At 50.8% G+C, this 12646-nt stretch overlaps 1 protein-coding gene across 3 annotated transcripts in view; it reads left to right on the top strand.

Annotated features, from left to right (window-relative positions):
• The window catches only part of SH3PXD2B (SH3 and PX domains 2B), an 80377-nt gene that overhangs the window by 9019 nt on the left and 58712 nt on the right, over nt 1-12646 (top strand). For all 3 annotated transcript variants that reach the window (XM_075056384.1, XM_075056383.1, XM_075056382.1), the window contains exon 2: nt 4116-4196. In XM_075056384.1, coding sequence (XP_074912485.1) covers nt 4116-4196 — 81 coding nt within the window. The remainder of the gene's footprint in view (nt 1-4115; nt 4197-12646) is intronic.

Here is a 12646-nt window from a genome sequence, read left to right as displayed (position 1 = left end):
AAACAAGATCTACCTGCACCTCCAAAACTGTCCCTGTGGCCTCTGTACCTCCCCAGGAGCGGAGGGCAGGTCTTGTCTTCTTGCTTTGGTCTTTGCTGAGGCTCTGACAAGGTTGTCCAGCCAGGAGCTCCTCCTGCTCCATAACATGGGCTTGCTGCAGCATGGGAGCGTGGTTTCATGGCACGAGGGCAGGGGAGCTGGTGCCTGGGAGAGGAGTGATGGGGGGCTGAGGGTGCGTGCGTGGGGCTCTTTTAATCCTGAAAGCAGGGGTTTGAGGGTATTCGAGTGACCCCGAAAGCTCCGTACCTCTCCTCTCGCCTTGCTCTTGTAGGACAAATGCCATGAGCTGTGTCTCAAGGATTTCAGAAGCATGGGCGTGAATTTTCAGCTATGCTCCACTGCTCCCCTGACCTGTAGCTGAAATGAAGCTAAGGAGGGTTCAGCCCCGGTGTTTTCTGCCTCTTCCAAAGGCCAGCTTGGCCCATTGCCTTCAGGTGTCGGACCTAGCCGCGGGGTTTGACGTGACACACGTGCAGCAACGTAGGCTGGAGCGGGGCAAGCGATGGAGGCTCTTGGGGCTGGGAGTGGGGCAGGGTGAGGCGTCCTTTCGGGAGGGAGGGAGGGGAGCCGCCGGTTCCTGGGTTTCACCGAGTCAGCTAGTTCCCCTCCATGGTGCAGACCCCGCCACTGGCCCGGGAAGGGCTGTAAATATTTCGATAGCTCTGCCTGTTGGTTTTGGCCAGGGGCCCAGCCCGCGTGATGGGGTTGCGAAGCCCCCCTCCCGGATCTGGCTGCCCGCCGCCTCCCTGCCATCTGCTCAGCTCTCCCCACCCCTTGAGGAAACGGTGGAGCGGGATCGGAGCGGCAGCGTCCCCTCCGTCCCCAGCGGTGCTCCCCGTGGGTACACGTCCCCGTGGGTACACGTCCCCGAGGCAGCACCAGCTGCAGCCCCTGGAGATCTCCTCGCTTTTTCCACGGAAAAGGCCTGCTGGTGGTTTCTCTGTGTTGTTTCTTTGAAGGACCGTAGAAATCAGAGCTGGAGAAGACCCATGAAATAACTGTTTCCACATGCCCTCACCCACACAGCCGGGCTGGGGAAAAGCCTGTCCTCAGAGCAGCCTCTGCAGGACCGAGGGTTGTTGGAGCGGGTGATGGGATGGCTCCTACCGGGACAAAATTGGGTTTGTTTGGGCTGCTGCTTCATGGTGGCTGCTCCTGGCAGGACATGGTGCAGTGCCAGGCCAGGAGGGGAAACTTCAGACCAAGTGCAATGTTTTCAGAACTGTCTTAATCATTGAAAGTGTCTTCCAAAAGCACCTGAGAAAGGGATGTGTGGATGGCTGTAGGAGCTTGGTGCCTCATCATCTCCAGTCCCTGTGAAAACCATCTCTGGGTGGCTGACTGCACTGTTCATACCTTTCAAAATCTGCACTTTTGTTGTTAGTTGAGGAGAGCACCTGAGTTATGTTTTCTGGTGTCTTTTTTATCCCTAGGACAGCAGGGACTGGATTAGTTATTGGCGGAGACCAAGATCTGTGATGGTTTTGGCCAACAGAATACCTCGGTGGGATGGGGCTGTCGGAGTAAAGGACAAGGAATATTCACAAGGAGAGAGGAAGCCAGCTTTACTGAGACAGTGTTTTTATAGATGCTGAGGAGCTCCCATTCCTGTGGGCTTCCTCATCTTTTCTGCTTTCCACAAGTAGGTGAGGAGATACCCCCAGAGACCTTTCTGCTGTTCAAATGGGATGTGCAAGAAACAGTTTTCCAGACTCCTGGGAGATCTGCATTTCAGCAAAATGGGAGTGAGCTCATCGGTTGGGAGAAATGCTCCTTCCCTCAATTGCAAAGGGTATAATAAAGCATGGTGTGCCCTCAAATCTCATGGCTTTATTACCCTTAGGAGCTCTGAATTCATTTTTGCTTGAGCAAATCCACATCCTGATTAAAATCCCAGTCTAATAAGCTGTTGACTCCAAATAAAGGCAGGATAGGAATAAACAATGAAGAAAAGTTGGCTTTTCCTCCTGCCCCAGTGGAAGGCTTTCTCCAGGCAGGCAGCCAGCAGTGATATAACCCCGTAAAGTGTTGTAGACTGGTAAGAAAGCTAGGATATCAGCTGAGCTTCCAACCAAAATGAGCTCATGCTGGCCTGCCAGCAAGTCCTGGGGTGAGGGTAAAGGCAGCTTGGATGCTTACTTAGCGTCAAGTTAACGCTTAGTTTGCTGATGGTATGGTGGCAACTGTAGAGATGCTGTCAGATACTTCAGAGGTCACATTATGCAACTTTACCAGTTTTCATTGCAAACTGTGGTCAGCCAAAGTCCCTGACCTGCTGAAGTCTAGAAGCATGTTCTTGAGTGCCTAACCCAATGCAGAGCACTTGTCAAGCCACATTTCTTGATAAGTAAGCACAGTGTCTGGGCCTCCCTTGTAGCAAATCACAGTCCATCCAGGTGTCCACAGCTGTTTCCTTGTGTTAATATGCGGAAAGCGCAGGTCCTTCAGCTCGAAAAAAGAATTTGTGAACGAAAGGAGAGGACTGTGGTTACCTGAATAAGGCCTGTGAGGCAATGCTGAGCAATTCGGATTTTGTCTGGGAGAGGGTGGTGCTGCCTGTGACACCTGGCCAGCTCACTGCAAGTCAGCAAACCAGTCGCAGCTGTGTTTGGGCTGATCATCTGGTTTAAGAAAAGTGGTCATTGAACTGCTGTGTTGAAAGTACTGAAGTTCTTTATTTTAGCAGTAAGAATTTGCTTCATCTCGCTGCCTCTTTTTCTGTCTTTATTTGGAAATGATTCTGCTGCGAAGAGTTTGTGGTTCCTCAGGAGTCTCCTCACCTTGGTAGGTCATGCTGCATCAGCTGTCTGAGCAGCAGAGTGAGATTTCAATTAGATTTTTAGTACAGCATTCAGGTTTGATGAGCTCAAATAATTTAGTGTTGTGTTGTCCATTTGAGTCTCCTGGTGTCTGAGTTTCAATATTGGGCTGGGATGTTGGTCACATTCCAGCATCTGGAAAAAAGTGCGTCTCTGTGGGAAACCTTGTGGAACTCTTGAGAGGTTCTGTTTTAAATACCAAACCATCAGCATCCTAAGAGCCTTCATGCTTCATTATGTTAAATGGAGTTCTAGCAGGTCCGTTCACATGAGCTTCTGAAAGTTTTGTTCCTGCTTCAGTGAAATGATACTGGAATTTGTGGTGGAAATAAGCAGGACATGAGAGTTAAAAGAAAAAATGAATATGCCCTCATTCTGCTTAGTCAATCTGTTATCAATTAGTGAAGGCTGAAGTTTGCATCACTTGAGTGTTACGCTGGCATCTCATCAAGGGTTATCTTTGGTTTCTGTGAGCAACAAGCGAAGACATTAGATAAGTAATTGCCCAATTCTGTTATTTGCTTGTTGTTTTTCATAGAAGAATAAAAAAAGGGGTGGGTTTTTGTTTTGCCTTTTTTTTTTTTGCATTCATCACCAGTAAAAGCTTGGTCATATGGTCTGTGAATAACCTGCAATTACTAGGACTGATTGTGTAGCATTTTAAGGAACAGGAGGGTAATTTGCACCCCAGCAAGTTTAAGTAAACAGAACCTCAGAGCTGCTTGTGGAAGAACAGACGGAGTTTTGAACCTTGTGGGTTTGAGTTCTTGGAAGCCCCAGCCCTGGGACCCAGGCTGGCGGTGGTGTACGGTGCGGCACACTGCGGATTGCAGTTTTGGGATCTTGACATCAAACTTGATGCTGCAGCCATAGATGGGGTAGCCAAGGCACAGTTATTAACTCATAATACTGTGTCTGTGTTTGGAGAGACTTTAACTGTCTTTTTACACAGAATTGCCCTTTCACATTCGATGTATGCTCCTATTTAGGGATAGGGAACTGTCTTAGTTCACAACTCTCAATAAGCATTTAGTGCACAGTTAAGTTGCAGCAGTGGAGCTTAATAATTTAATCTTACGTATTTTCTAGTAGTGCTGAAATGACTTTAAGTGGTCCCATGAACTTCCCTGATTGATGCTCAGCTGTGGGGGCTGCATTGGCAGCTTTAGCAGCATTTGGGTTGTGGTGCAGGTTATTGGGTCATTCATCTCTGATTTCTTTCTCTGTTCCCTACAGGTGTACATTATCAAAGTCACCTGGTCCAATGGGTCCACAGAAGTCATATACCGACGGTACAGCAAGTTCTTTGACCTGCAGGTAAGCACTTTGCCAGTTTGGGGGGTTTTGACTTCAGAGGGTTGAAAGTTGTGGTCAGTTGAGAAGTGTGGTTTCTGCCTTACGCTAAGCATGCCTTTTGTAATCTACCAGAAAATGTTTTGATTTGAGGAAGCTTAAACACAATTTTGGACATCCTTGAGAAAGCAAGAACAAACAACCTCAAAAGCTGGACTCTTCACTGCAGTGCCTCTTGCATATCAGTGGGAACACCTTGGGTCTTTTGCTTGTCCCAGCGTTAAAGTTCTGCTGTTGCTCCCTAGACTAAATGCACGCAGGGCTGCATAGGTGTGCTTGAATTCCTGCAACAGAAATCTGTGCAAGCGGTGGGGGTTTTGTTCGGGTTTTTTGTTTGCTTTGGGGGGGGGGAATTTTGTTAAAGTTGGACCCAAATTCCATTCCTGCGGAGCTAATACCAAGCCTTTCCCAGCTGCTATCGCAGCAAAACAGGGTTGCTGCTGCAAAGTGCTGATTCCCTGGGTCCATGTCTTGCTGGCTGGCGTTTCGGGGAGCAGGCGCTGGGGATATGCCCGCTGCCCGGTGCAGAGCAGTGCCAGCCTGGAGGGCAGCTGACAGCAGCTGCTTTAGCAATTGCCTTCCTGGTGCAGGGGGGAGCCGGGAAGAAAATGGAGCCAGGAGGGAGGAAAGAGGCTGGAAATGCAATTGGGACAGGCCGAGTTGCAGAAAACCGAAGCCGGTGTTCTGGGCAAGCAGGCAAAGGGTGTTTTCCACCCCCTCCTCGGTGGAGATCAGCCAAGGGGTCTGGCTGAGCTTTATGAGCCAAAACACAAACTGAGCTGCTGGAACAGGCTCTGTGCAGATGAGAAAGGAAAATGCATGAAGCGATCTGTGGACCAGCAGGAGCTGCCAGAAAAATCACTGGCATGTCCCTCCTGGCCTGCGCGCAGGACTCGGAGAGGAGCTGGGCACCCTCTGCCTCCAGCGACCTGCTCACGTGAAGTTGATCCTGGCTATATGCTTTATTTGAAGGGGTGCTGTGGTTGCCCAGGAATGAGGATGCCTTTCCTGAAATCGCTGCATCCAGACACAAATCCGCTGCTAAAATTACAGCGCATCTGAGCCTGCCCAGCGAAGCAAGCCCATGGGAATCCAGATGGCTTTCCCAGGTTCAGCTGGTCAGCTGGCTTCAGGTCAGCCTGTGAAGCCTGGGATTGTGCTAGACGGCTTCTCACATCGATGGTGCCCTGTCCCCTGCCCAACAAGGGACCTTCTGCAGAGCGGTGGACGTGGCCATGAGGGTGACCACCTTGAGTAAGCCCTGGCCAGCCAGCGAGAGCCTGGCTTTGGCAAGACCCTCGTGTCCCTACCCTGCCCGTGCTGCCGTCCTGTGGCATCATGCTGGGCAAGGGAAGGTAGGGTGGCACGGGCAGCTGCTGGTGCAGGCAGGGGTTAAGCTGTGTGCAGCTGCTTGTGTAACCAAGGAAATATTAAAGTAAATAAACAGGGAACAGCTGTTGGGCAGCAGCCAGGGCTGGAAGGAAATGGAGCTCAGCGCTTCCTTCTCCATAGCATCTCGTCTTCACTGGTACTCCAAGGTGGCAGCCAAGCTCACGCCAGCGTTTGCTGCATGGGGGACACAGTCTTTTGGGGTTTACCAGTGATAAACCGGTGCCTCCAGCCGTGCTGTTTCCCTGGGCTGCCTTGGTCCTCGAGAGGAAGGACATGTAGGGAAATAGTGGTCATCCTTCCTCTCTTTCTTCCCTTTCATCTTGGCTGGAGCTATGCATGCTCCTAGGTAGAAAGCATCATCACTGGAGGCTGTCTGGAGCCAGAGACTCAAACTGGCTCTGCAAAACACACTGGGGCACCTTTAGAGGCAGAGGTGGTTTTTATATATATCATGGTGCAGATGGGAAAGTCTAAAGCAAACATCTCCCCCCTTCCCTGCTCCCTGCAGCTTTTTCTTTAAAAAAAAAAAAAAAGAAAAAGAAAAAAAGTAACCACTCCTTTTTGGCTCTGTTGAAAGAATGAATGAAATTGTGGTTTTTCCCTTCCTTCCCCCTTATCGCACATGCTTCCTGGTGTCCTTATTTTAAACTTGTGGTGCAGTACAGTGGAAATTGGATTGAAAGGCGAGGAGTGAAACAGATCCTCTTAGCACAGTGGAAAAAAATGCTCTAGGTAGGCTTGGTAGCACTAACTGTTGCCGTTGCTGGAGGCCTTTATTATATGACTGTTGGATGATTCTATGCCAATTTTAGCTCTTTAGGCAGAAATTTTCCGTGCTGGAAATTATTCATGCCTCTGGTTATTTAAAAAAAAAACAAAACCAAACCCAAACCAAAAACCAGCACCAAAAAACCCCACACGATAATTGATTGGCCACAATGGTTCGGCTGCTTCTGAAAACAAAGTAAGAAGGAAAAATATTTCCCCTGGTCCAGTTCTGATGATCTTTTTGATGTGTTGGAGCAAGAATTGGAAACTTGAGTCGCAGGTGATCCCTGTGTCAAGAATCTGTCTTTCATGTTATCCATTGAAAATCCATCCAAATTTATTCATACTTAGGACCTTTAGCAACCACAGTACATGCATGTTTGGGTAGAGATATTTGTTAATTTAATATCTATGTTCCCAGTGGTTCAGGCTGCACTTTCCACACTCCTGCCAGAAGCCGAGCAGGGTTTTGTTTTTTCAATAGCAGCTCTGGCCATATTTGGGTGAAGGTTGGTGCACCCACTTTTGCTGTCAGTGACCCTCCTGTTAAGCCCAGGCAGGAGGACAAGGAAGACATTTGATCCAAGTAGGAGAGAGAACTTCTTGGGGCAGGAGCGAGGGCTGGCAGGGGCTGACCCCCAGGTTGATGTGATGCTGCAGTTCAGAGCAGCCCAGGCACAGTCACATGAGTGGTTGGGGATTTTCTCCTGATGTTCCCTGAGGGGCCACAGCGGAATCGCTTGTCACCTTCCATTGTGGCCAAACAATTATTTTAGGAGTAGAGCCAAGTAAAACACATGCGCATTTACTACTGGCAGCCTCACCGGCTAGCCTGCTCCCACTGCAACCGGAGGGCAAAGTGTCTGTCCCTCCCCAGCCAGGCAGGAATGACACTCCAAACACAAACTGCCAACTCAGCCGAAACAGGGGTGAAGCCTGGAGTTCTCCCAGTGCTGGTCTCTGCCTCCGTCTGGATGCAGAGACATCAGACCAGCCACGTTCCCATACTGGAATGGGGAGTGTCAAAAGCCGCCTCGCTGGTCGCAGTAATGCTGCAGGCTGTGCTGTTATCAGCTGGGAGCGTTCAAGGTTTTGTCTGAATACTGTGAACTTCCACAGCTCTTCCCTTTGGCTGTCATTGATACCCGAGGCTGGCCCTCTTCTGCAGAAGGCTGTAGCAGCCTTTCCAAACACCACCCTGCTTTTCTCTTCCAAGGGTGCCGAGACCTCCTCTCTCTGCCCAATGACCTTTTTTCATTCTCTTGACCACACCGTGGGCCATCTGCTGTCACGCAGGAGATTGTCACCTCCTCTCTAAGGGCTGGTGACCAACACTCGTTCCCCAATTCAGCTCATGTGTCCCAGCATGAGGCGCAGGCTGCTTCCTCCCAGTCCCAGACCAGCATTTTGAGCAGATGAAGTGGTAGCCCTCATCCCTGCACGCAGGTCATACCCTCTCCTGGTCTGGGGACATCGCAGGAAGGCTTGGCGTATACCATGCCAGGTGGTGAAATTGGGAAGGGAGTGCTTAAGCCGAGGAATATCTCCACCTCCTATACACTCCTCATTGCAGGAGGAAACCTTCAGGGACCTGGGCAGTGCTCAGGAGCGTTTTTGCTGTGTAGATCCTCTGTGCTCAAGTTCCTACCACTTCCCCTAGCTTTCTCCATAAATGTTTTTCGTCACAGAGCGATTTACATAAGAGCGATTTTTTAGAGATTAAAAAACAAGCCCTAGATGAAATTGTAATTCTAAAGTTTCAAACCTCGGGTAACTGTATGATTTGTAGTAAATTTGTAACTACAAATACTAAACTCAGTTTTGCATGAATCTCTTGGCTGGAGGAATAATTCCCTTTGAATAGGATTGAGGCTCTTTCGTAACACTCAGTATGCCAGATGTGAGCTATTGGGAGCAGATGGATGCTGTTCCTAAGAAATAAAGGCAATAAAACTGATGCTTGCAAGGATGCCAGTTGTATTCTGGACACTAATTGGGGCTGGCAGGTACGCTGGAAACATTAGCTGGCATGGAAGTTGGTAATCAGATATGTGAGTGGCTGTCTCTGGTGGACAGAGATAGAGCATCAGGGTCTTGCATGCCTGAGAGATGTTTCCAGCCGTGCCGATGGGGGAAGAGCCGTGCGGTGACTGCAGGGCTCCATTGGATCGCGTCGGATGCATCACTCGGGCGGAGGTTAACAAGTCTCTTGGAAGGATCCTCTTGAAACGATTGGCTGTAAGGCGCGACACTGTTGGTTAGAGAACAGATACTGGCTTGTATTTTGTGTTTTTTATGGAAACCCCCAAAAAGAAACATATTTTCCCCACTCTGTAATTATGAGCTCATCAGCCACGATGGTAGTCGTTTCAAGGCTTCATGTGACCAAGAGCCATTGTTGTCTCGCTATGTTCCTAAAATGTCCTTACACCCAAACTTGACCCTTTTACACCTTTCCCACTATTACCAGACCCCCGTGCTTTCCCCAGGCAGGAGCCCCGCTCCGTGTCCTTGGCCTCCTCTGCCTTTCAGCTGCAGCCATCCTCTACTTGACTAGGAGTCTTTGCCTGGCTCTTTTCAGTCCTGTCTTGTTTTGCATCCTGAGCAGCAAGGCTTGTGTCTCCACAGTTGGGAGCAGATCCGATCGGTCAAAGTGAGCTGCTTGCAGGCCGTGATGGAGCTGACCCTCAAACCTTGCCCTTGGAGCAGGCTTTGCTGTTCACGCTGTGTCCTGCCTTCTCACCACCGAAGCAGTAGCTTCTCCTCTGGCAGGCAGCTGCAAGCCCTTAAAAATCAAACTACCATTCAGGGGTGCCCTCCCTGGGGACAGGTTACCCCAGGGTTTTTCCCCTTGCAGTCAGAAACCTTTTCTTCAGTCCTTGTCCCAGCTGAAGGCTGTGGGAGAGGTTGATGCTGCATGGCTGCTCCTCTGCACAGAGGTTTAATTTTGAGCCAAGGGATGGAGACATGACGTAGCCTGGAGTAAGCGTGCTTGCCGTACGATTCAGAGACAGAAAAATTGAGAATGTTAAGCAACCTTAAAAATGGCTCTGGCTCTCTCCCCCACTCCTTTCTGCATGCGCATCGAGTGTGTTTCCCAGTCCTCTCGTTTGTCCATATGTTTAACAAATCTTTCAGGTTCTTAGCTGGAAACTTTCAGCTTTGACCCACCTGGAGCGATGTCATCTTGGAGAGAGTCCTGCAGCCCTCAGGCCAACAGCTTTGTGTGTAACACAAAAAAAAATAGGCTGTTGAAGTGGTGCCTACTTTTATGAGAAAATTGGCAAAAGGCAATGGTCTGTGCATGTTGTCTCAACGTGGAAGACAGATTAGCCCTTCTGGAGGGGGTTCTTCACCTGTTGTGTACATGCAGCCGCCAGGCAAAGATGGGGAGGGGGGGAAAGTCAGTATCTTAGTAATTCAGACTGTTTTTAAATGAAGCACTACATTAAAATGGGCTCAGAAGACACTAGCTGGCACACAGAGAAGAATTGTTCTCATCAGCCTGTTTCAGGCAGTTGGACTCTTGAAAAATTAAAATGAGCCTCGTGCATTGCTTCCAGTACTGTGAGCCCCGTGCTTGCCTTCCTCTGCCTGCACTCCTCCTCCTCCTCCTCCTCCTCTGCTCTTTAAGCTGGGTTCCTGGCAGGGCACATGGTTCACAAAGGTGAAGTAAGTGTTATCTTAGTTCTCCAGATGTGGAAAGCAAGGGGCAGGCATGCTGAGTAACGTGTCCCGTACAGCACAAGGCTCCTTCAGGTGGGAACGCAAGCTGAGGCACTGCTTGGATTTCACCCCTCTTCTGGGTCACGTCTGATCCCGGCGGCCCCTTTCATGAAAAAGCCCCAAGGCAGCTCGGCTGTGCTGTGGCTGCAGGAGATGGATGTCTTTTTGTGTCCAGGGATTGTAAACAGGGTTCTTTCGATAGCTATTTGTATTGGTTTTATGTGGCAAGGTTTTGGTAGCGGGGGGGGTTACAGGGGTGGCTTCTGTAAGAAGCTGTTGGAAGCTTCCCCTGTGTTCGAGAGAGAGCGAGCCCATACCAGTCGGCTCTGAGATGGACCCGCCGCCGGCCAAGGCCGAGCCAATCAGTGATAGTGGTAACGCCTCTGTGATAACATTTTTAAGAAGGAAAAAAAGTTGGGAGAGGGAGAAACAGCCGCTGGAGAGAGGAGTGAGAACATGTAAGAGAAACAAGCCTGCGGACACCAAGGTCAGTGAAGAAGGAGGGGGAGGAGATGCTCCAGGCGCCGGAGCGAAGATTCCCCTGCAGCCCGTGGTGAAGACCCTGGTGAGGCAGGCTGTCCCCCTGCAGTCCAGGGAGGTCCACGGTGGAGCAGATCTCCACCTGCAGCCCGTGGAGGACCCCACGCCGGAGCAGGTGGGTTCCTGAAGGAGGCTGTGACCCCGTGGGAACCCTGCGCTGGAGCAGGTTCCTGGCAGGACCTGCGGATCTGCGGAGAGAGGAGCCCGTGGAGCAGGTTTTCTGGCAGGACTTGTGACCCCGTGGGGGACCCGCGCTGGAGCAGTGTGCTCCTGAAGGACTGCACACCGTGGAAAGGACCCATGCTGGAGCAGTTCGTGAAGAACTGCAGCCCGTGGGAATGGCCCACGTTGGAGAAGTTCGTGGAGGACTGACCCCGTGGGTGGGACCCCACGCTGGAGCGGGGGAAGAGTGTGATCAGCCCTCACCCTGAGGAGGTGAAGCGGCAGAAAATAACGTGTGATGACCGTAAACCCCATCCCTGTCCCCCTTGTGCCGCTGGGGGTGCTTGGTGGAGAAATCCGGGAGTGAAGTTGTGCCCGGGAAGAAGGGAGGGGTGGTGGGAAGGTGTTCTGAGATTTCGTTTTATTCTCTCATTACCTTACTCTGGCTGATCTGTAATAAATTGAGCTAATTTTCCCTAAGCTGAGTCTGTTTTGCCCGTGACGGTAATTAGTGAATGATCTCTCCTGTCCTTATCTCGACCCGCAAGTTTTTGTTATATTTTTCTCTCCCCTGTCCAGCTGAGGATGGGGGAGTGATAGAACGGCTCTGGTGGGCACCTGGCGTTTAGCCAGGGTCAACCCATCACAGTCTTTTTGGTGGAGAATGCGGGCAGTGTGAGGAATTTGAGATAAGGATAGTAACTGAGAGAGGTAACGGGCAAAACATGGACTGAACGCAGCTAGAGAGTTAAGAGCTGCTTGATAAGTGGGGAATTTTTATTGTTGTAATTGTGGTGAAGGGACGAGGGGTGGATTGTGTGTAAATTGTCCACTTTTTGTTGGTATTGTGATGATATTATTTTGATTTTGGTGTGGGGAATTTTTTTTGTTGATGTGAGTGAAGATTTTGTGTGATGAATGTAGATTTTAATGATAATTCTTAAAAATGTGATACACAGAGGCGAGGGGTGGAATGTATTGGTTTTATGTGGCAAGGTTTTGGTAGCGGGGGGGGTTACAGGGGTGGCTTCTGTAAGAAGCTGTTGGAAGCTTCCCCTGTGTTCGAGAGAGAGCGAGCCCATACCAGTCGGCTCTGAGATGGACCCGCCGCCGGCCAAGGCCGAGCCAATCAGTGATAGTGGTAACGCCTCTGTGATAACATTTTTAAGAAGGAAAAAAAGTTGGGAGAGGGAGAAACAGCCGCTGGAGAGAGGAGTGAGAACATGTAAGAGAAACAAGCCTGCGGACACCAAGGTCAGTGAAGAAGGAGGGGGAGGAGATGCTCCAGGCGCCGGAGCGAAGATTCCCCTGCAGCCCGTGGTGAAGACCCTGGTGAGGCAGGCTGTCCCCCTGCAGTCCAGGGAGGTCCACGGTGGAGCAGATCTCCACCTGCAGCCCGTGGAGGACCCCACGCCGGAGCAGGTGGGTTTCCGAAGGAGGCTGTGACCCCGTGGGAACCCTGCGCTGGAGCAGGTTCCTGGCAGGACCTGCGGATCTGCGGAGAGAGGAGCCCGTGGAGCAGGTTTTCTGGCAGGACTTGTGACCCCGTGGGGGACCCGCGCTGGAGCAGTGTGCTCCTGAAGGACTGCACACCGTGGAAAGGACCCATGCTGGAGCAGTTCGTGAAGAACTGCAGCCCGTGGGAATGGCCCACGTTGGAGAAGTTCGTGGAGGACTGACCCCGTGGGTGGGACCCCACGCTGGAGCGGGGGAAGAGTGTGATCAGCCCTCACCCTGAGGAGGTGAAGCGGCAGAAAATAACGTGTGATGACCGTAAACCCCATCCCTGTCCCCCTTGTGCCGCTGGGGGTGCTTGGTGGAGAAAT

Source organism: Buteo buteo, chromosome 24 (genome assembly GCF_964188355.1).
Source record: "Buteo buteo chromosome 24, bButBut1.hap1.1, whole genome shotgun sequence".
NCBI lineage: Eukaryota > Metazoa > Chordata > Aves > Accipitriformes > Accipitridae > Buteo > Buteo buteo.
The sequence above is the reverse complement of the archived record's forward strand: the minus strand, read 5'-3'. Positions and strand labels throughout refer to the sequence as shown.